General features: G+C 50.1%; 8 protein-coding genes and 1 non-coding gene across 9 annotated transcripts; 4 read left to right on the top strand and 5 right to left on the bottom strand.

The window, feature by feature from the left end:
• Nucleotides 1-1,524: 1,524 nt before the first annotated feature.
• Nucleotides 1,525-2,295, bottom strand: STEHIDRAFT_22733 (DUF159-domain-containing protein; the record flags this gene model as incomplete). Its single annotated transcript, XM_007310578.1, has 2 exons — nt 1,525-1,627; nt 1,679-2,295. Coding segments are annotated over 2 exons (720 nt in total), but the record flags the coding sequence as incomplete, so codon positions are not given.
• Nucleotides 2,296-2,568: 273 nt separating this feature from the next.
• Nucleotides 2,569-2,975, bottom strand: STEHIDRAFT_126090 (uncharacterized protein). Its single transcript, XM_007310655.1, has one exon. The coding sequence runs from the start codon at nt 2,881-2,883 to the stop codon at nt 2,719-2,721; it is 165 nt and encodes a 54-aa protein (XP_007310717.1). The 5' UTR covers nt 2,884-2,975; the 3' UTR covers nt 2,569-2,718.
• Nucleotides 2,976-5,976: 3,001 nt separating this feature from the next.
• STEHIDRAFT_87639 (Clavaminate synthase-like protein) lies at nt 5,977-7,781 on the top strand. Its single transcript, XM_007310654.1, has 3 exons — nt 5,977-6,750; nt 6,850-7,484; nt 7,594-7,781. Exons 1-2 carry the CDS (start codon nt 6,011-6,013, stop codon nt 7,415-7,417), a joined length of 1,308 nt encoding a protein of 435 aa, XP_007310716.1. The 5' UTR covers nt 5,977-6,010; the 3' UTR covers nt 7,418-7,484; nt 7,594-7,781.
• Nucleotides 7,782-8,222: 441 nt separating this feature from the next.
• Nucleotides 8,223-8,905, bottom strand: STEHIDRAFT_162983 (uncharacterized protein; the record flags this gene model as incomplete). Its single annotated transcript, XM_007310653.1, has 3 exons — nt 8,223-8,297; nt 8,376-8,506; nt 8,587-8,905. 3 exons carry the CDS (start codon nt 8,903-8,905, stop codon nt 8,223-8,225), a joined length of 525 nt encoding a protein of 174 aa, XP_007310715.1.
• A 1,680-nt stretch (nt 8,906-10,585) lies between these two features.
• On the top strand, nt 10,586-12,378 carry STEHIDRAFT_150703 (WD40 repeat-like protein). Its single transcript, XM_007310652.1, has 4 exons — nt 10,586-10,934; nt 11,014-11,120; nt 11,185-11,827; nt 11,899-12,378. The coding sequence occupies exons 1-4, from the start codon at nt 10,707-10,709 to the stop codon at nt 12,292-12,294; spliced, it is 1,374 nt and encodes a 457-aa protein (XP_007310714.1). The 5' UTR covers nt 10,586-10,706; the 3' UTR covers nt 12,295-12,378.
• A 161-nt stretch (nt 12,379-12,539) lies between these two features.
• On the top strand, nt 12,540-13,510 carry STEHIDRAFT_105712 (uncharacterized protein). Its single transcript, XM_007310651.1, has 4 exons — nt 12,540-12,743; nt 12,873-12,925; nt 13,001-13,184; nt 13,243-13,510. Exons 1-3 carry the CDS (start codon nt 12,626-12,628, stop codon nt 13,121-13,123), a joined length of 294 nt encoding a protein of 97 aa, XP_007310713.1. The 5' UTR covers nt 12,540-12,625; the 3' UTR covers nt 13,124-13,184; nt 13,243-13,510.
• A 405-nt stretch (nt 13,511-13,915) lies between these two features.
• Nucleotides 13,916-16,116, bottom strand: STEHIDRAFT_162980 (uncharacterized protein; the record flags this gene model as incomplete). The annotated part of the gene is made up of 23 exons (XM_007310650.1): nt 13,916-14,023; nt 14,081-14,162; nt 14,225-14,254; nt 14,310-14,354; nt 14,409-14,419; nt 14,493-14,512; nt 14,568-14,614; nt 14,667-14,854; nt 14,919-14,932; nt 14,988-15,048; nt 15,105-15,128; nt 15,187-15,229; nt 15,284-15,290; nt 15,355-15,388; nt 15,442-15,469; nt 15,539-15,557; nt 15,608-15,635; nt 15,685-15,709; nt 15,771-15,799; nt 15,860-15,886; nt 15,945-15,960; nt 16,017-16,037; nt 16,094-16,116. The coding sequence occupies 23 exons, from the start codon at nt 16,114-16,116 to the stop codon at nt 13,916-13,918; spliced, it is 930 nt and encodes a 309-aa protein (XP_007310712.1).
• A 2,277-nt stretch (nt 16,117-18,393) lies between these two features.
• STEHIDRAFT_162979 (alcohol oxidase) lies at nt 18,394-21,011 on the top strand (the record flags this gene model as incomplete). The annotated part of the gene is made up of 14 exons (XM_007310649.1): nt 18,394-18,546; nt 18,601-18,778; nt 18,833-18,936; nt 18,992-19,174; nt 19,233-19,366; nt 19,420-19,528; nt 19,585-19,678; nt 19,737-19,875; nt 19,931-20,068; nt 20,130-20,190; nt 20,248-20,333; nt 20,393-20,619; nt 20,696-20,838; nt 20,928-21,011. The coding sequence occupies 14 exons, from the start codon at nt 18,394-18,396 to the stop codon at nt 21,009-21,011; spliced, it is 1,833 nt and encodes a 610-aa protein (XP_007310711.1).
• Nucleotides 21,012-21,315: 304 nt separating this feature from the next.
• On the bottom strand, nt 21,316-21,395 carry STEHIDRAFT_t290. The gene has a single exon. It is a non-coding gene; the product is annotated as a tRNA-Glu (tRNA).
• Nucleotides 21,396-21,625: the final 230 nt, after the last annotated feature.

Here is a 21,625-nt window from a genome sequence, read left to right as displayed (position 1 = left end):
AAAGTAGGATTCAGTCGAAAGGAAAGGACGATCAAAGCGAAAGGAACGGACGATCCTCCGTGCCTTGGCGCCTTCGATACGATAAATTTGATGACCTCCTTCCTCATGATCATGCACAAGACAAGTTTGTCCAAAATATACCGAATGACGATATATACGGGATATATTCCAGAGAAAATGTGGATGTGACGTAGGGTTGAGTGGTGGAAGTGGCTGGTGTGATTTTGGGTCAATCAAAAATTTGTGATAAGCGGGAGGACGGGTGGTCAGTTATTTGGCGGCACCAGAAGATATTGTTAGGCCCTTCTTCTCTTCACCTCCGTTGCCTCTATTTCCGTTCACAGAACTATTAGGCGCAGACGTAAGTTGTGAAGTCGAGTTCAGGATCCGATGCGCAAGGATAGCCCTCTGCGTCTTCGTGTCTGCCGACCATCGAGCGATGTCAGAGGTGTTGTCCACTTTCTGATTTGGTACTCTCTTTCTTGAAGTTCGGAAGGAGTGCATTTCCGGATGGGTTGTCTTCGGTTTTCGGTTCGACCTTGATCCTTCCCGACTGTGGAGAGGCTTTCTCTTCTTCCTACAGCTCCGTACCTGTGAGTAAAGTATATGTATTCAGAGCAATGAATAATATGTAGTACCTTGATTCTGGAGGGTGCGTGAGGCTGTCAAAAGATACGGGAGGGACAGATGTGTTGTTAGTCCAACTGAAATACGAAAACCCTAACGAAAGCTATATACCTGCGAAAACGGCTTGATGTCCTCTTTCTTAGGGCTCTCTCTTACCGAAGACTGACGTGTAGCTTCAGTCTGAATCTAGAAAGAAAAGATGAAAGTGCGCACTTGGGGTTTGTCCGGGCTAGTATCATTAACGGCGCGGTCTTCGGGATGTGGAAACTTTAACTATACGATACAAACATAGGTATCACACAGATGCATTGTATATGAGCAACGAACGAGGAAAATGGAGCAGTGAGGGCGGTGTTATACCTGCTCAGTCGGCGATCTTGGGGGATCCAACCCGAGTTCTTCTTCGGGCGAAGATGTATATCGCAACCATGGATATAGCAATGCCACATGTTTTAGTTCGAGTGAATGAGATAGATACAAGTCTGTCAATCTTACCTACCTGACTTTCGGGCTCAGGTGCCACGCTTCCCCCTGGCGGAGATGGTGCGGGGCGCACAAAGTCCTACCAGTGGTCAATATCCACGTGGAACCCGATGCTATAGGATGCTTATAGAAACCTACCTCGCGCTCAGGCGGTGGTGATATGATCTCTATGTCACTGTAATCCTCATCATCTTCGTTCCGTGGTACAACAGCTGCTGAACGTTTCTTCCCTTTGGCGGGGTGGCGCTCTTCGGCATCATCACGATGAGTTCTTTGCTTCTTCTTCGTCTTCGAGGCAACATGAGCGCTACGGTCTTTGCGCTTTGTCTGACCCAGAGAAGTGGAAGAGGGGCGGATGGGCCGTCTCGATCCGGAAGACGACGGAGACTGTGGTACATGCGAGGGCGGCGGATGTTTTGAGAACATGGCTAGTATCCCGTCCTTGCGTTGCGATATAGGCTCGATGAAACTCGAAGATTCTGTGCCTATCGTGGAGACTTCGTTTGGAACTGGATAACTAAAAGAAGACGTTTAATCAACGGAAGACCTAAGGATAGGGAAAAGCTACCATTCTAGAGGACATTTAAAGTCTACGTGCGGATCAAGAAGCTTGTTCAGCTCTTTTGTCCATCTTTGAGAGGACGTATCAAGCCAAAGTTTGACATCGCTGTCTGAAGAAAGAATCACTGGTTGGCGATCGTGTAACCATTCGAACTCCTTATTCGCTACTGTGGTCACGATCGTGAAGGTCCATAGCGGATTCGTCTGACCCTCCAAGATGACATCGTCGTATAAGCCAGCAAAAAGAAGTAACCTATTATCTTTCGCACGGGTGAAGTGAGGGACTCGTTCCTTTCCCTTCTTCTGCCATTCGTAGAAAACAGGTGCGTCACTCTCGTTGTACGGTGGTGCCTTTCGCAACACATACCCTTGCGCGACGACAGCACATCTCCTCTTACCCTTGATCTTTACCCACTGACTGCTTCCCTCAACCAGATTCTCCGATCTCACGTTAATGGCCTTCGAGTCCGAAGCCGCACTCTTATTCCAGTGAGGAATCAAGCCCCATTTCATCGTGTGCAAGACCAAGTAGTCAGAAGGTCCTTCAAACGGGTTGTCGCGAATGGGCTCGGCGCGGCGAAGTACAGGAGCATAATTTAAAGTGTGCGGAGCCACATTATATCTGGGTATGAAACGATCCCGATTGATCCATTCTCCCACATGAAGGTCAGGATGGCCTACTAGAAGTTGTTGGATTTCTTGATGCTAGTCATAACACCAAAGTGAGTCAATTCGGAACTTTGCTCCTCGCGAGCTCGCCAGAGAAGGTATGAGGACTTACCCGCAGGGCCAAAGAAAATCTACCACACATCTCAGACGAACAAGCCTTCCACTGCCAGTGTACAAGTCGGATCGTTGATGAGATCGATGAGACCTAGTATAAGTGCCGGCAGCATAGTGTAGCGGGTATCTCGTTGCTCTATGCCTTCGTGCTGGGGAGTCACGTGTGGGTAAATCCGCACAAGTGGCGAGGCCTCTGGTTCAATTCTCACACACAGTGATTTATTCCAGATTCTCATAGGTCGAACCCAGCGCTGGTAGGTGGGTTTAGTGGGTAGTGGGGTTAGGGGCTCCTGAGAAGTTTAAACGCTTGCCGCTTGCGGCGCACTCCCACCGGCTCTGCCCTGCGCATCCGTGGTTGTCGAAATGATGATTGGCCAGCCCCCTCCGAGTCCCACACTGTTCCGCCGGCCTAGCCGGTGGTTCGTGCATAAATGCATTCCCTCCTTTGGATCTGCAGGGTGATAACCCCTGCATATCGACGTTGATCCCGTAACGGCTGCCATTCGCGATTGGTTACGGGGGAGTTACACCAAAAAAAAAAAAAAAAGACCTAGTATAAGTGGTGTCACGGTTTCCGGACTGGTAGCCAACCACGCGGCGCAACCACGCTCGTGCTAAACAGAATCGCGTGGTATCCACGTGGTCGGGTATGGTGACGATAGTGTCCGATGTCCACCTTGTTCGACTTCTGCTCCTTTCGCTGAACTTGAACTGCCTGCCTCTGCTCGGATTGCATGAAGTACACCCACACTCGTACTTTTTTTCATGGCGCTTGTGGAATTGATTGACTGGTTATCCCTCTTGAACCGTCCTGTTTCATTGTTACTTAGTTCTTAGCGTTGGCTTGGACAGTGGCCGCCGACCAGGAACCTACGTTGCGATGCTTGTCTCTCTGAGTAGAACTGGACTCTGTGACGGGGGAGTAATATCTTACCGAACCCTACCCTGCTAACAGGGCGAGACGGAGGTCACCCGATTGCAACTGTATAATCCCAACGACAAGAAATACTTCCATGCATGTAGGGAATACATCCAGCATTTGGATATCGTCTTCGTTGCGTATCACGAGTGAGTTCGACTGCCTTTCTTACTCTCGGAATTAGCCCTGATCACAGGCCACCACTGATCAGTATTACAGTGCCTCAGAAACGGCCGACAAGGCGCAATGAATGCAGGTTCAGAGACTCTGGCTTCCACGGAAAAACCCTCCCCCAACTGTCTATGAATGAGGTCGCGCTCTCTCTCTCTCTCACTGTATTCAATTCAGCCATGTCGCTGTCTGCGATCACCGCATATGGACCCACTTTTGCCTGCGGTGGACCTTTTCGTCGTTCGACCCACCCTGTCAGGGTCTTGCATATACCGCTTTCCCTTAGCCTCAAGGTTTACAGCGCGCCAGCCACATTCACATTGTGACCCTCGGTGCAACACTATCTCTGCTTCATCTCCAGTGGCACAGTATCGGACCGTCGGCGACTTGTTGAGACGCGCGGTTGCAAATTGGTTGCCGCAGAGACCCACGTTGTCAAAGTCAAGTTTTGTAATCTGGTCCTCGGATCTGGTGGTAACGAGATTCATGTTCGGACTTCAGGGTCGACGGAGACCTTTACTTACCTCATGTTCGAAGACTGGAAAAGCGCTCTGCTCAGGGGCAACATGTAGACGCCGACCAAACTGCAACGACTGGTCTGATTGGCTTCGTCGAACTCCGGTTTTCTTCCTTTCGCTCTTGATTTTTGGTGATGCTGAGCTCGAGAAGGTTACGCTTTCTTTGTATCATTTTCTAGAGCTCAGTTGTCTAACTGACGCATCGTTGTTACCTCCAAGTACGACATGGAACATGAACAGATCCATCTCAATCTCACGCCCTATCTCTCATTTCACCGATCATCACGCTCACTCGGCGCGTTGGGTTCATACGGTGTTGTCTAGTAGGGTCACGTTTGCCATATCTCGACTCCTTGGTCTATCCTAAGGACTCCTTCATCGATCTCGGGAGGGCCAACATCGCGCGAAACGAGTAAGCATTCCTGCTGCGCTTCTTCCTCGATGATCGTGGTGTTTTCGCGTCTCAAGCCTCCTACTATCGAAATCGGAGTCAATCGCATGATCCTCGAATATGTGCACGTCGGAGCATACGCCGTTTTAAGATTAAAACTGCAACATGAAGACCATTGGTGTGATATGAAGGTCCTCTACGAGACGTCACCGGTCGAGTCATGGTGAAGAGCATGCATGAGAGCGAATGGAACATAGAGGTTAGTCTCTTCCGCTCATCCGATATGCTGTTCCTCGTTTCCGCGGTAAGCTTCTACACCTTATACTCTATGCTCTTTGGCTATCCGTGGTAATGGCTGACGAACGTCTGACGATAAGATGTTGACGGGTTTAGCGGAACCACGGACATTAACGCTTTGCTATTGATAGCCAGTCGTTCGTCATAACGGCGTTCATTTGTGCTCGCTATGCCTCGTTCTTCAGTTAGCAGCTCACGAGTGTTGTGGGTGAGAGTGTATTTTCTGAATACTGGTCTCATGAGCTCATTTCCGTACTTCAGAGCGTCCACGATTCGCCGTAGGGCAAGTAACTACGCCCCGCTCAACACGGAGAGGAACGACGATTCGTTCCCTGACGGATAGCCAGGTTCCATATTATCACAGAAATCGGTAGGTGCGCGGCCGTCCTCTCTCGCCATGCATCCGTACTATCTGCATATCAGGAGAGTGAACTGTCTGTTGTTCTCATGATCTCCGAGGAAAAGAGGTACGTCCCGTGTACCATGATCTACTCGCCGTCCGTTCTTCGCAGTTGGGTTTAGCCGGCGGTAGCATGGGCGCGTTTTGATTTCCAGCCCCGAAACGCCTCGGTATACGCACAGTCAAGACTGAATTGATCCAAGCAAATTGGCTCATAGCCGAAGTAATCCCTTCTGCTTACGAGCCCACGGTCAGGGTATCCAGTCACTAGCTGATTTCAGCCGGTTAGTGATGGATTAAGCATCTCGCCCTGTGGAAAGCGAATCTGTGGTCAAAAGGAGAGAGGAGCTGTCGGAGAGTTGGGGGCGGACAAACTCAGACTGTTAAATTAGGGTATATATTACATGACGTTCACTGTCCAGGACCTAATGGCAATATCATTGCGCAAGGTTGCGCATGACTACAAGGACAAACTACCCAATGTGGTTGGAAAGGCTGTGATCCAATCAAGCTTATGTTTTACATTTGTGCGAGTACGCCGCCGTGCTGGAGGTAGTATGATAGGTCCAAAGGGGTAAGCGTCCTGCAGCCATTGTTGTCGCACCGGTTGCCAGATGCGAAGGGGTACCAAGCGACGGTGAGCAGCGTGTACCACGGCGAACTCGGTTCTAGATCGATAGCAGGTGAAGACAAGTCGACAGTAAGGTCACCGCGTCTTCCTCCGCGATCGTAATTCCGCTAGACGCCTCCTATAACGACCTCACCACCTCCGGGATCCATCATCCCCCCGACATTTCTCTTCTCCAGCAACCACCAGTCTTCATATCCCTGCTCCCCCCCATCTTCTGGTCCATTCAACGATGTCTTTCCTAAGGAAAGGATTTCGCTTCCCGACGACCTTCCCCAGATTCGTGCGGGGAGCTTTAGCTCAGGCTCGACTTCCCGTAGCCCGATCCGTGCCTTCCCCAGCTTCTCACCCGCCCCCGATCACCGCCGACGGACATTCGCTCTCGATAGCCTCGCTTGGACCCACTCACTTCCCATATCAATGGCTGCGCGACTCTTGCCTCTGCGCGTCCTGCATCCACCCACGAACGCAACAGAAACTCCATCGCACCTCCGACGTTCAACCCAATGTGGCACCCGCGCTCTCGTCCGAGAGTGTTCTCCTCACAGAGGACGGCCTCCACGTCGAGTGGGATGATGGACATAGATCGACCTACGAAGTTTCATTCCTCGAACGACATGCCAACTCAAAAAATGTCGCAGCGTTCCATCGCGATCCCCCCAGAATGCACTGGGACAACGCCACCATAACGTCGTCACCAGATCTGTTCGTCAACCACGCCGATTTCATCGCTCCGTCAGGGTCAGGACTGCTCAAGGTCATGACACAGCTCCAGCAATACGGTCTGGTATTTCTCCGTGGCGTACCCATCGAGGAGACAAGCGATGCCCTGTGCGCCGTCCGAAAGACCGCTGAGAGGCTCTCAGAGCTCATTCCTACGTTCTACGGCACGACATGGGACGTTCGCAACATCAAAGACAGCACCAACATTGCGTACACAAATCATCCCCTTGGACTTCATATGGATCTGCTGTGCGTGTCGTCGCTTATTTGCCTCTCTGTTTGATCCTCCTCCAGGGCGCACTCTGACCGTCGATCAATACTCAATCATACTTCGCACGACCCATATAGATACTTCGAAAACCCGCCTCGATACCAGATCCTCCACTGTCTTCGCAACCGCGTGAATGGAGGCAGGTCCATCTTTGTGGACGGGGCATATGCCGCCAATCGTCTTCGCAAGTCGTCGCCATCATCCTTCCGCACTCTCACGGAAACCCCTGTCGCCTTCCATTACATCAATGCCGGCCAGCACTATCACGCCGAGCATCCGACAATCCAACTCGGGCGCTTCTCAAACGAAGTGGAATACGTGAATTACTCGCCTCCATTCCAAGCTCCTCTTGCTGTAGACACCCCGTCGCAACTCTACGATGCCCTCTACAATTTCGCGACGTGGACCGAGAAGGATACTTCGAAGTTCGAGTACACCATGCAGGAGGGAGATCTGGTCATCTTCGACAACAGGAGGACCTTGCATGCGAGGACGGGTTTTGAGGATACTGAAATGGTGGAGGACGGAAAGGTCAACAGGTGGCTGAAGGGGTGCTACTTCGATAACGACGCTATGGCGGCTAGAGCTCGGAAACTGAGGAAGGAGCTGGAGGATGGGCAGAGGAACGGTCGTGATATCGCTTGACAGCTGCTAGCTTTATACGACTGACACGTCTTCACTAATCTACACGACCCAGTGCCACATAATTTACGTGAGTCGCATCTCCGATTCTGATCTTCCCTCATTCCCAACTCCTGCGTGCTTCTGACGAATGGGGGACGTGCGCTAACGATGTGGTTATCGTCATGATTTGCTCACAGGAGTCAATGAACATATCTATACATGTTTGCCATACTAGCAGAGCTGAAACGATCCTCTTATCTTGCGACGCCCTCGGGTTATATACTACTAATGTACCTAAAGCAGCTCTGAACGGAGCATATATACGATCTTCCGTCCGCCATGGTACTTACATTTGCAGAATATGACTGTCAGACTATTTTTCTTGATGATAGGGGCGATGTGGTCATCCTGACGCCACATCCGTCATATGTGCTGTCTGAATAGAACGCAAAATCGAGCAAGCGTTACTCGCTAGGACCAATCGCGACAACTGCCTGGATCCAGTAATTGTTCGTGTACATGAAGATGCGTAAATCGCCCTGTCAAAGTCTACAGAATCCCATGTAGTATGCTCTCAGACCCGGTCTATCGGCCACTTGGACGTCCAATGGCTACTCTATACCAAGTCTGTGCAAGTTGGAAACCATCGAAGTGCCCACTGAACAACCACTCCAACAAACCCACTGAAATCTATGAACAAATATGTACGTGTATTACAAGCGAAACTCGTGAACGCGGCTCTGCTGTCTGTGATCCACGAAAGATAGAGAGATGCCAATAAATTCAGATTGAAGACACGTTAACACAATAAGTATACTGGCTAGCTTTACTTGGACTTCTCGACGTTGTTGGACGTGAGCTGGACAGAGGTCAGCCCATATTGTGGCGGGATGTGCAGCCCCTGTGGCGAATAAACAAGGACCAGTATTAGATATCGACCCATGCCAGCAAATTTTCGAGGAAAGAATGTTGGACGTACAGGTGGGCAGTTGGTGGCGGTTTCGACGACAGAAAGCCACCACAGAGGGGTAGCGTCGAGCGTCGCCTCGTCGGTCTCTGGGAAGGAAAGACTCGGAGGTGGCGCAGGACTACCTGACAGGGGCGATAGACCTAGATGGAGCATGGATGGAGTTGGCTTAATGAGCCACAATGCCATTCACCTGAGAACTGATGGTGATAGACGCGCATACCGAAGTTGGGGTTGGTATACAGGCCAAAGTAACGCGTGTAGCTGCCCTCGGGAAATTGACCGGTGGCGTTCAAGTTGGTGGTTGTGGGCTCGTAGTCTGTGAGCCAGACGCTGACGGGCGAATATCCGTCCTCGCACCAGTTGCGATCAGAGTAGGAGAAGGGGAAGGATGAGTTAGAGGAGACGAGATATCCCGAGGTGGGGGCGTTGATAGTTCCTTGGTTAGAGGTCACTTGGCGCGGAAGAGCTGACGCGGAGGCAAAGCTTGCGCCGGCGAAGGCGAGAGCGAGAGTGAAGAGGTTGGAAGTGAAGGAGATCATGGTAGTGGTGTAGAAGAGGGGTGGATGTGGTTGCAAGTCAAGCAGAGTGGCTCGATGATGCTGAAGAGCTACCAACGACTCTCGAGCAGGTATTTATACTCCATGGAAGAGGTCCCAGGATTATAGATGGTAAGCATTGGGGATATGCGCGAATAGCAAACGCCTTGCACCATGGACCATACAGGCCACTGTGTGAAACATCCTAGGACGTTGCATTACTGACAATGTCGGAGGTGGAGAGGGCCTCGCTCAAGGCTATACAAGAGCTGTGACCGCTGGTATCTTCACTGTTTCAAAAAAAGTTACAAACGTTCAATCAGCACTTCGGAAGCCTAAATGCGGACAAAGCCGCCCTGGAAGCGCTTGAGATAGGGACCTTGATGGAAAGATGATCTGTCATTGCGGATCGGTAGGTCTGTGTGAGTTGCAAAGAGTAATAAAGCGGCGAGAAGGCACAAAAATACGACGAGGAGCCATATGCTGCTGGTCAAAAACGGTGATGTTGGGCGCGCATTTCCTACGCCGAAATCGCGACCAATTCTATGGCCAGTTCAGGCATTCCCATGCTGTATGCATTGGAAGCTCCATAGATAGTCGATGCTACTGAATTTACATTCCTGGCGACGCACGCAATTCTTTTCTTGAGTTGGACGGACAGAACAAGCTCCGCCGAGGCTGAGGAGAGACTAGACACGATTGAGCCAACATCTTTGTGAAAGGACGTAGCCGATGCGCCCGGTCGTTTGATAGGGTACAGGCTCCTCATGATGGAACGTGTATAACGTTGGATTCTGCTCAGGATCTATGAGAGCTTTTTGAGAAAGTGAGGGTTAAACACTGCCATACAAATGTTCCCGGTAGATCAGGCCAAAGGGGTCGGCAAAAGATCCGAAGGGCGTTCACTTGCGCTCACCATGGCTCACAATGTCTGCGCTGTAAGGAGCTCAGGCTTTGCCGGCGATATGCCTTACCTGCCCAAAGTCTACTGAATAAAACATTAGAAGCCTGCAACGTCACTTAAGAGCAATTTTCAGACAGACAGAACGGAGAAACGGACCTTGAACGCTGCGAAAGCTGGTTAAAGATGGGCAAAGAAGCGATGAGTAGCAGACGGCGGATCCACGGTGCTCGGAGCATATATGAGGAGTGTCTAATAGTAGTTCCTCCTTGCACCAGACGAGGTTTGCATGGTGTGAGAGGCAAGCAAATAGCTACTAATGCATAGATACTAAACATACTCCCATTGCGAAAGGATGGAAGTCAGTGTATCGCTCAACTATCAATCACCAATAAGAGCACATAACTTCTCTAAAATAGAGACATTGTAATAGAGGAAGAGCCAGGCGCGCTGTGAAAAGCAAAGTGACCCATTGGCATTGGACGCGGCATCCAGCGGTAGACTTTCAAGTTCGAAGTCACTGTGGACGACTGCTTGAAGACGTGAGGGATGCTTGTAAGGTCGAGCCGAGAGCTCTGGGTATATCTAGAGGGTGTAAGGGACGTTCCCCCTAACTTATACAATGGTATTACTGATGTATAGGAACAGATGTGGTGAAGGTCAAGAAAAGACAGCCCTAGAATTGGTTCGAACTTCGCGTGCAGTGTGGAAGGAAGGTTTCCCATCACGTGGTGCCTTCGCGTCTGAAAATTCCTTCCTGCTTCTCGCCACACCCGTTTGGGATCACTTCGAGTATCCCCTCTTCTGTCTTCTGCTGGTTCTCCAGTTTTATTATCTTAACCCACCCTTAACTGTCGTAAGACGTAGTCACCTCACAGAAGAAGTGAAGTCTATCACATCATCATGGCCTCAACCTCTACATCCGACGTACCCTCCATTCCGGTGGTATTCACCACAAAAACCGCGTACCCTCTACCATCCCAAAAGTTTATGATACCTTCGACATGGAGACGCTACCAACTTTCGCAGCTTATCAACAAAGCACTTTCTCTACCTCGTGTCATACCCTTTGATTTTTTGATCGGTGGAGAGGTACTGAAGGGTAGTCTTGAAGAGAGAGCTGCAGGAGAGGTGTGTCCCAAAGCTATCCTCCCCACATTGTTCAGGAATAGAAGGCTCATTATAATTTTTCGTTGGTCTCTCTTAATAGGAGGAAACATTAGAGATAGAATACATCGAAAGTGTTATGCCCCCGAAGCGGATGGCAAATCTGCCTCATGAAGACTGGGTATCCGACATCTCCTGCCAACTTCCTGAGTGTGTACTCTCTACGTAGCCGTTCTCGATGTCTGAGATTCTGATTGCCTTTCAACTCTCCTAGGCACTTCTTGACCTCATCCTATGACGGATCAATACGCGTATTTTCTTACGCCCAGTCTCTTCTCCTGACTTGGCCACTTCACACTGCACCCATCACGTCCATATCCCTCATCCCTTCCGTATCACCTTCGAAAACAACGCGTCTGGTGGCCACAGCCTCTCATGACCTTACGGCTCAAATATCCGAAATTTCACTCCCTCTGAACCAAAATGATATGGACATTGCACCCTCCACTAAGACTCTGGCGTCTTTGCACCTCCATACTGCGCCCCTTTCGGCAATACACTCTAATTCAACCGGGTCACGGCTCCTCACTTCATCATGGGATGGACTTATTGGTCTATGGGACACTACAATTCCCGATTCTGATGAAATTCCGTTGACGCAAATTCAGGCACCTGGCTATGGAGAAAGCGGGGACCGGAAGAAGAGGAGGAAGGTGGACAAGGACGCAGACGGTGAAACGCCAGGAAAAGGCGCCAAGGGTGTAAGAAAAGCGCCAAGTGCGGTATTGAAATCGCACACTGCCCGAGTATCGGATGTGCAGTTTGGACGGGGGAACGAGGGCAAGGCTGTCAGTTGTGGGTTCGATTCGACTCTCAGGGAGTGGGATGTGGAGAATGGGGTGTGCACGAATACAATTGTGCGCCTAGTTTCTGTTTTCTCTCGATGACTGATATTCTGGCTCACTCTCTGACATCTGGATTGTAACAGTCCGCATCCGAGAAGCCCTTCCTCGCACTCACTCTTCCCTCATCGTCAACACATCCATCTTCCGCCCTTGCAGCGGCAACAGACCGCACAGTAACACTATACGATCTACGTTCCTCGGCAGCCACAACCTCGTCGACCGTATCCTTCTCTCATGCTTCCGCTCCTTCATGCCTTACCTTTTCTTCGCAAGAGGGCTCTCAGCAATTTGTCAGTGGGGCCTATGACGGCGTAGTCAGGTTATGGGATTTGAGGAGTGCAGGGAGAGAGATGGCGAGCTTCAAAGTGTGGGATGGGGCACAAAAGGTCCTTGGGGTGGACTGGAGTGGAAGTGTTGTGGGCATTGCTGGCGAGGGAGGGGTAGAAGTTTGGAAGGTCGGCCAAGATACGGAAAAATAAGAACGTCCGCGTGTGACTTGCACTTCTACCAAAAGGCGCACATATATACAATCGTGATAGAATGTGCAAGCTAGTATGAACAGCTCACTTTCTAATTTTGAGCCTACCGAAGAAGAAAATTCACGTCGAAAAGAATGCACATAGATGACTTGGAAATTCTGCAATACGCCACAAACAACCGCGAGGTGTGGCGGTTTCGCGCACGGTTGACTTCACCATAGCGTCGCGCTTTCTTTGCAGGCTGCAGCATCTTTACTGTCGGCTGTACTCTCTTTTCAGCTCGCGATATCCTTTCAAAAATCTGTCCTCTGCCTTGAACACATTATCCATAATGGTCTCAATAGCCGATATTCTTCATCGAACGGTCGTTATAGGATGTGTTGGTGTCTCAATATGGGGCATCGGGACTGGGTTCGCTGTGCATACGCATACTATGAAGAGGGGTCAAGGTGCGTTCACTAGGTTCCCCGAGACAAAACAGACACTGATTATCTTGTTATATTACTCTGTAGAGGTATGCTGACCAGATGGCGGTCACCATCTTCCGGTTGACTGACGAGCGCCAATCCTGTAATGATAGATTATGGACGAACGGAAAGCGTTGGGTCTTACTGATGAACCAGTAGACAAGGTACGTTCTACAGCAGGCAGCTTATTCATCTTGAAAGTTATGATTGACTCCACACACCGCGGGCTGATTCTATAGAAAACTAAACAAGAGGAGCAGAGCGAGGCACGGTGGGCGGAGGAGGCGCAGGCCGTCCTCAAAGCTCGCGGCGCTTCTAATCTGCATCCATCCACCGTCGATGGATCGGCTGGACGTCCATAATGATGGGATATGCTTTGGGCTGCGTGTGAGGACGTCGTGGGGGGTGTGGCTGATGGTCCCGGTACGCCCATCCCATATCTTTTACTAGTACTACCCTTACCGACTCTTTCGTTCTACAGTGTTTTTCTGTAACATCATCTGTATAAAATATTCACCTCTTATTCGCCCCCACTATCAATGCTTGTAGATGTTTGTCTGTAGAAAGCCGTTCTGCGGGATGGCAGGATACCGCGAGTGCTAGTCAACCAGGCTCTTCGTCTCACCACCAGGGTTCTCATCGTCTACGCCGTTTTCTCAGTACGATACGACCACCACCTGCACACACGTAGGACGGTCAGACACTGTTCTCGTCGTCGACACTCGCTTATAGCTCACTTACCGACGGGGTTTGCATTTTTTTTATTCGAAGTGTCTCGTCCTGGTCTCTCCCCCTGGCCTGCCCGCTGCCGTTGGTAATTTACAGGACGACTTTGAATGAAGCTACACTCCTATTTTCTGGCCCGAAGGATGGTCTCCGTTGTCTCAGGCACTCTCGAGCGTGGCTGGCCTTGCATATGGTCCAGTGAGAGAACTACTGGGGGCAATAGATGACATGTATAGGTTGATAATCTAAGTGGTTTTATATAGGAAGTAAACGAGCGCATGCCTCCGGCGGGAGGTCGATGCTACCGAGGAAACCCAAAGAGTATATACAGGACTAATAAAAGCCATAAAGAGACCCTATATGTATATCAGTCAGAACTATTCCCAGCTGTTGGGGCAGCCGGACACAGGCCGATCGAACGAAGCCCCTTAGAAGCTGTCCTGTTTTGTGTCTCTTCCGAGCTCCCATTCTTCGTCTCCCTTCGGCATGTCGACCATTTCGTGCCTTTCCACCGTGACTGTTACGGCGCCGTCGGCCTGGGTGGAAGTCGTCAGCTTCGTGCTGTCGAGATTTTTAGTGAAGATCCAACTTACCCTGACTGGTCGATTACCGTGACCGTCTGTGAACACCTTCGCGGAAGGCGTTCTGCTGGTGCTAGACTGCTCGGTCCTGTTCCTGAAGATGGCGGATAAATTTCAATCACAGTGCCCCACATACTTCGGTAACACGAAACTTACCTTTCCCTCTGGTTCAAGGTCGCCATCGCACTGAGAGACAACACAGTCAGTCCATGGGTGATGCATGAGAATTGCGATGACGTACGAGTTCGTGTAGAGCTTAGCCAGGGGGAAGTTGAATAGCAAGTGCCTGATAAAGGCGTTAGTGCGGGAGTTCCGTCGACGGAGGATACTTCTCGCTCACATTCCACCGGTCTATAGAGTTTACGCAAATAGATCACGCGTTAACTTTGAGTTGCAAGACAATCTTATGGATATTCCGGCTCACCGAAGCTACGAATGCAATGACTATTGACTGTTGTGAGCTCTAAGCCCTACGTCAGATAAAAATATGCCGACATACTGTCAGCTACATTGACGAGCGTCGTCATTAAACCATTGGAGATCGTCCTGGAGCTCGTTGTCAGCATCAGACGCCGTGACGGATGCGAGAAATACATACAGTCGGACGAGACGAGAGAGGGGGTCTTGTCGTTGCTTGAAGTTCACAGCGTGGCGACGAATGTGCCACGTTATGACCACAGTGATACCAATGTCTGCGATAGCACCGCCCGCCAGCCAGACCACTAGAATTCCTGTACCGTTCTGAAGGATGGCCCATTGCTTCATGATACCGACCGCAATTCCAGACTACACGAGGAACACTTTGATCAGCGGATCTTCTAGGACATAGATACAGCGCGTGGCGACGTACCCCAATACCTCCCACTGATGATTCATCAAGGTCAATTTCGGATGATATAATAGATATAATCGTACTCACAGGTACAGCAAACAGTCGCGAAACCAATGATTGCGACAATGATTTTACTCCGGGTCAGCACCTGAGCAGAACTAGTCAGACATTTGACTGCAGCTACAAAAATCGCAGAAATCGCACCCAGATCCTCCAGCAGAAGAAGCTCTGAAGGGTGTGTTAGTGTATGCGGAACAAAAGTGACGTCTTTGACTGGCGGACTGACCTGAACCAGACCCGCGATGATGCCTGTCATGGCGGGGTCCGTACTGAAGGACAAGGGATGAGTGTGAAGAACGCATTCTGTGAGACCACATACGTACCAGAAGACTAAACTCAAGCGCCAAAAACTGAGTAAGTGGACCATGTCTAAACTACTGTTCGAAAAACGTACTCCAGTTGCCGACAGCGAGGGCCTCCGCATTGCCCTATAGATTCATCTTGTTAGTCGGTGATTGCGATTGAAGGTGAGCTTTCGTACCCAATCCGTGACGAGTACATCGTAGATCCTGAGCACACAGCGTGGTTGAGCAACCACTCGCGATTAATGAAGAGCACAAAATGAGCCATACCACCACATGTTGAACGCAGAGTTGACTAGTCTCACGGTCAGCAAGAGACTGCTAGATTGGACGACAATGACTTACGGGTGTCGGCCACAAATAACAGGGCAACCTGGAAGACAATATAAGTTTACGCCAAAGTTGCGACAGTCGGGACGTACATATAGTTTGATCCACACCGTATCCCTGCACACACATTGTCAGCCGCACGTCAGACTGAAGTTCAGAGTAGACACGGTCAACGTACTTCGGGTATCTCGTGTAGTAGTAAAAGACCTATCATGACCAAAACAATTAACAAACCGATAATGCTATTTTCGGACGAGTTCCACATACTTGAACACACATAGCACCGTACAGAATCTATAGATCATCTATATGAGTATATTCTACAAAGTGTGAAGGAAGGGAGTCTCTTGACCAGATTGAGGAAGATCCTGGGAACGGAGGTCAGCGTCTACGATCCATAATTTGTCGAAGACGTGACGCTCACCCAATGAGACTAGGACCTTGACTACGGCCAGTTCAGTATAGGCCCTAAGTTGCGTCGTATACAGAAAGAGTACGTACACTATAGCTGCTGGCGATCCCATGTCGAGGCGAAAATGCGATGGACTAATGCCCACGGAAGAAAAAGTAAGGGAGAGAGAAGAGGTGGAATCCCGTGTTCTTTTTGCTATTTTGCTGGCTGCTAAAACCTTTTCAGCACGATTACGATCTCAGTATTATCATGAAACCACAATATACCCAACCTATGGTGCGAAGCACTTAGTCACCGCATATAATATTCAACCGCCAAATTTGTGCCCGGGAGGTCGAAATTTCAGTTTATTGAAAGAAAATTCCTGGAGCACATTAAAAAAACCCGGGACTCTCATAAATAATAAACAATTCCATTAAATATTAATTGTTTGGCGGGAGAAATTGAAACCCGCCCAATCTAGTGGGTGGGAACTTTGAAAGTCCCTCAGTTTTAATTATTTTGGAAATCTGTCTTGGGGATCTCTTCCTTTCATCAAAAGGAGCATTTTGGCAAGACAGATAAGTCTTAGAGGCGAATTTGACCCTCCTGTGACCGGGTCTTCCCGGTGTTCGACTTATGCGGTGAGTAAGTGCTTCGCACCATACCCTTTTTCTAAAAGGCAGGCACGGACGTGGGGTCGGGGATGGGGTCAGGGACGGGCGTGCGGAGGCGTCTCACCCTGCAGCACCTATGGTTGCATATCAACTATGTGGGGGCTGCATTGAACGCGCTGGCAGGTCTCTTGTTTTGTACAATGTAGAGGCCTATCAAGAACACGAGTTGTCAGAGTTACCTATTTTGAGATGGGCGCAACGGACTAACTCTTTCGTACTGTGCTTCAATATTTGGAGGTTCTCTTCTAAGTTCTACAGGTCTTCGTGACTACGCGCAACGCATAGCCCGGCTATAATATTATCACAAAGAACTCGGGCGTAAAGCTGGCGGTGCATATATACTCCAACCGCCCATCTCCTCAAACACGGCGCATTCCACCCCTCCAGAATGGAATTTGCGGATCCGAGTGCAATATGGCAGAGATGGCCGTTAGCGCAAGCTCCACGGACGGCACAGAAACTGATTATCCGCCAATGCGCGAATAAGAACAGAGAAGAATGTACCATCCCGATCAAGAGCGCGCGGCGAAGTTGTAGTCTGGGCACAAAAAACATGTGGCTGCCATTGGCTTGGGGGTGCGCCTCTCAAGGTCTGTGATCGTCGATACGGGATCGTGGATGAATGAAAGACGATATCCCGATTTCTCACCCAAGCCGCCATGACCACCATTCCTTCTTACTATGCTACCTGTAACCTCTGGGAAATGCACCGTCTACGACCGCGTGTACCAAGAGCGGTCTCTCGAAGTTCTTCATCAATCCAGGAAAGGGAACGAAATTCCCGCCAGATGAACTGGTTTCATAAATATGACATGAGTACAACGATGAAATACGGTCGATACGATCAGACACGATCGTGTACTTGGAACTCTTGCAACTTGAAACATCAGGCCAGGGAACTACTAGTCTGTCTTTCACTCGCCACAAACACAAGACGTCTGAATTGGCTTGAAAATAATACATACATACCTAAGACGTGTAAAACTCCCTTTCCATATGTAACGAGAGGTTTGGGGATAAGTACGAGCAGGAGCCTGCGAGCCTGGTTGATGAAGATTCAAGAACGCGAGCCAAGTTCAATTCGTCTCCGGAATCTTTCGGAACCTGTTGAGCGCTGGGGCCCGATTAATGGCCGGGCCCGATTATTTTTCCAAATTGGTTCCACCGCTAGCCCCCGCTCGAGACTGCTGCGAACAGGTTGCAGGTTTACAGTGTCCGGAGCACAGTTGGTGTACGCTCCCCTCAATCCACAGTCTCCAGTGGCACTTCACTCACGCTCACCGCCTCCTTCAGATACTGCTATCAGTGAGGCTTTATCAGGTTCAGATATCCAAAGTGGGAGGCCCAAGGCTCACCATGCCAATGCCGAAGCCTGCCTTACTCGTGATTTTAGCCTTTGCGTACCCCTGGAAGGCTGGATTCTTCTTTTTATCAGTCATTTGTAGTATGTTGCATGACAATAATCTCGGACAAAGATCTATCGGGTTTTTCGTTGACTTTCACCTCGCGACGGTGCTCGATCCTCCCCCTTCTCAGGGTAGACTTTCTGCCCGACTGAATATTATGTGTCTCCATCTCGTTTACGGACCTTTTCGCTTGCTGGTCTAAACGATTAACTCGCCCCCAGGCTGAACCAATCAGTCTCGCTCTAGACTCGCAGCTATCAGGTATATGGATACCCATGGGCTTGCTGGCGAGTGCGCTACCGCCCACATCCATATCCTCCTCTCACAATGTCTTCTACAGTGACTAGTGCTCCGGCCGACGTTAAGTCCAATGCTTCCGACTCTTACGATATTGTAATTGCCGGAGGCGGCGCTACCGCCTGCATCGTCGCTGCCCGAGTTGCAGAGGCAGACCGGTCCCTGAAGATCCTGATTCTGGAGGTCAGCAGTCTACTTGTGAACTTAGAGTGTTGCGTTCTGACAGTGGTCGAGTAGGCAGGACCTGACGTTCGCAATGATCCTGCAACCTACCAAGCGGGTCGCACTTTCCATCATCTTCACGCTGCCTCCAAGACCGTGAAGTTCTACGCTGCAGAGCCAAACCCTGCCTTGGACGGTCGTCAGGCTTTCTACCTTCACGGACAATGTGTCGGCGGAGGCTCTTCTTTCAATCGTGAGTGTCTTTGCGTATCTAACGAGTGCGGTATATTAACTTAAAATACTTTAGTGACCATGTACTCCCGTGCTGCCGCGTCGGACTACGACGACTGGAAGACTAAGTACGGTGCTGAAGGCTGGGCGTTCAAAGACCTCCTTCCTTACTTGAAGAAAGTGCGTATCCTCCTTTTTGTTCGGTAGTATTATCTCACATATAAATATTTTCCAGTGCGAGAACTATACTCTCGAGACCCCGACGCCCGAGGTACACGGCAATGCTGGGCCGCTGACGGTGTCTCACGGTGGCGAGTTCACGACCGTCGCCAAGCAGTGGCTGGAGGTCGCTCCCAAGTTCGACGGCAGGCCTTCCATCGAGGACCCGAACGATTTCTTCACGGTGAACGGTTATTCGGTACGTTCTACTACTATCTCCTGATATTGTGGTATCTCGTGCTGAATACCAACCTCAGCGCTGGAGGAAGTGGATCGACGGCGAGACCGGAAGGCGCTCGGATTCAGCCCACTGCTATCTCTATCCGGAGCAAGACAAGAACGCGAACTTGCAAGTCTCAACCGGATGCGTCGTCAACAAAGTTGTGTTCGAGTACGTTCATTTCTTCCACTGTTATCGACTGGCATGATACTTATTCTCAGCAGAGGTACTCGTGCTGTCGGTGTCGAATATGTCAAGGACGGCAAGACATTTGTTGCCAAAGCATCGAAGCAGGTCTTGGTCTGCGGTGGCGCACTGGGGACTCCCGCCATCGTGAGTGCAGTCTGAACATCATCTTTTTGCGCGTCTGTTAACGAAATTATATACAGCTTGAACGCTCGGGTCTCGGCGGCAAAGCAGTCTTGGAGAAGGCCGGGATTAAAGTGGTTTCTGACTTGCCCGGTGTCGGAGAGAACTTGATCGGTGGGTAGTCCTCGACTTTTCATGGCCCGGTGTGATACTAATACGACACTTCGCATAGACCATCACGTCATCTTCTGGCCATATAACACTACACAAGACCACGTCACATTCGACGCCATGAGCAGAGGCGAACCGGAGGCCATGAAATACTGGGGCGATATCTACGCCAAGGAGAAGCGAGGCATCCTTACTTCAAAGTGTGTGCCCTACTCTGCCTTCTTGTCCTTATTCGGGTTCTGACTTGTCCCGAAGTCCTGTGGAAACAGGTCTCAAGCTGAGGCCTTCTCCTGAGGAACTGAAGGCCATTGGTCCAGAGTTCACGAAACGTTGGAACAGTTATTATGCCAATGCACCGGACAAGTCTATCCTCTTCATGGCTGCCGTGTCGATGTACGTGATCTCTCTTTCTCTCTTAACAATATTAGTTGGATGTTGACGTATGTCTTCACAGGTTCTTTGGCGACATCTTGGCAGTTCCGAAGAAGAACTACTACAGTCTTGGGTACTTCCAAGTAAGCTCTTTGGTTATGTATTGCTCTATCCGTCTGGTGTAACGAAAATTATCGTAGAACCATCCAGAGTCCATCGGTAACATCCATATCACTTCCTCCGATCCATCGGTTCCCCAAAAATTCGACTCGAAGTGGATGAGCTCGTAAGTCCAATTCATTCGCTCGTTCCAATAAGGATCACCGCTCATCCTTTCGCCTTTAGCCCTGCAGACATGGAGGTGCTGGTTTGGGCATACAAGCACTCCAGGGAGACCGCTCGCCGTATGCCGATTTACCGTGGCGAATTCACGGAGAACCACCCTGTGTTCCCGAAGGGAAGCGCTGCAGCTACCAAGGAGGAAGAGACGGGCCCCGTCCCTATGGACGCACCTACCATCAAGTACACGGCCGAGGACGACGAGGCGATTAGGACCGCTATCAAGAAATTCGGTGAGCTTCCATCTATTTCTGAACTGCTCGTACTCTGCGACGAGTGTAGGCTGACCGGTCTTGGGTATTGTATTAGTTGCTGGCTGCTGGCACTCCATGGGCACTGCTGCGATGAAGCCAAGAGAGAAGGGCGGTGTCGTGAACTCGAGGCTGAATGTCTATGGAACTCAAGGACTCAAGGTCGTCGATCTCTCCATTAGCCCTGACAATGTCGGAGCGGTACGTCCCTTTCGTTTGAACTTCTGAAGCTCTGATGCTGATCAGTTTGACGACGTCTCCCTGTGCCTCCCCTTCCTTACCGCGTGTAGAACCCGTACTCCACTGCCACGGCGATTGGTGAGAAGGCTGCGGTGATGATTTGTGAGGATCTCGGTATCACAGTGAAAGCTTGAAAGGCGAGAACGGGATTGTATACGCTCTTCTTGCATAAATTAGATTGCGTATGGTGTACTTGTCTGTTGTCATTAATTTCGTCGTAATATGGATTTCTCGCCTTGATGTGTGGACGCTTATAGGATGGTTTTCTTTGACCTGTATCATGATCGGACCAGACATTGCCCTGACAAAACCTCAAGTGCGGCTTTCAAACAGCAAGTAGTGCAGGAATCACATATTCACTGGCAGGAGCTCTTGAGAGACCAAGAGACCAAAAAAAGAATAAAAGGATGATTCAAAGGCAGAGGATTGCCTATGCATTTCGGATACGGGGAATCGAACCCCGAGCTGCCGCGAACTTGCATGAGAGGCGGCAATGTTAGCCGTTACACCATATCCGATGGAATGTCTTCAAAAACATAGCTATGTATATATGGTCTTTCGGGGTCGCCCCAAAGTCCCAGAAATTGGAACAGACCTTATATAATGATTTGTTATATAAGGTCTGGTTAGAGACTAGAGATAAGATAAGATTCTCGCGGCTCCGCCCTTCCAAATCGATCGGTTATGCACCAATTCTTCATCGGATCCCGTTCATCCATCCTTCCTCCACACCCCCACCACCCCACAT

The sequence above is a fragment of the Stereum hirsutum genome (genome assembly GCF_000264905.1).
Source record: "Stereum hirsutum FP-91666 SS1 unplaced genomic scaffold STEHIscaffold_21, whole genome shotgun sequence".
NCBI classification, from domain to species: domain Eukaryota; kingdom Fungi; phylum Basidiomycota; class Agaricomycetes; order Russulales; family Stereaceae; genus Stereum; species Stereum hirsutum.
Note: the sequence above shows the minus strand (reverse complement) of the source record. Positions and strands in the feature narration are given on the sequence as shown.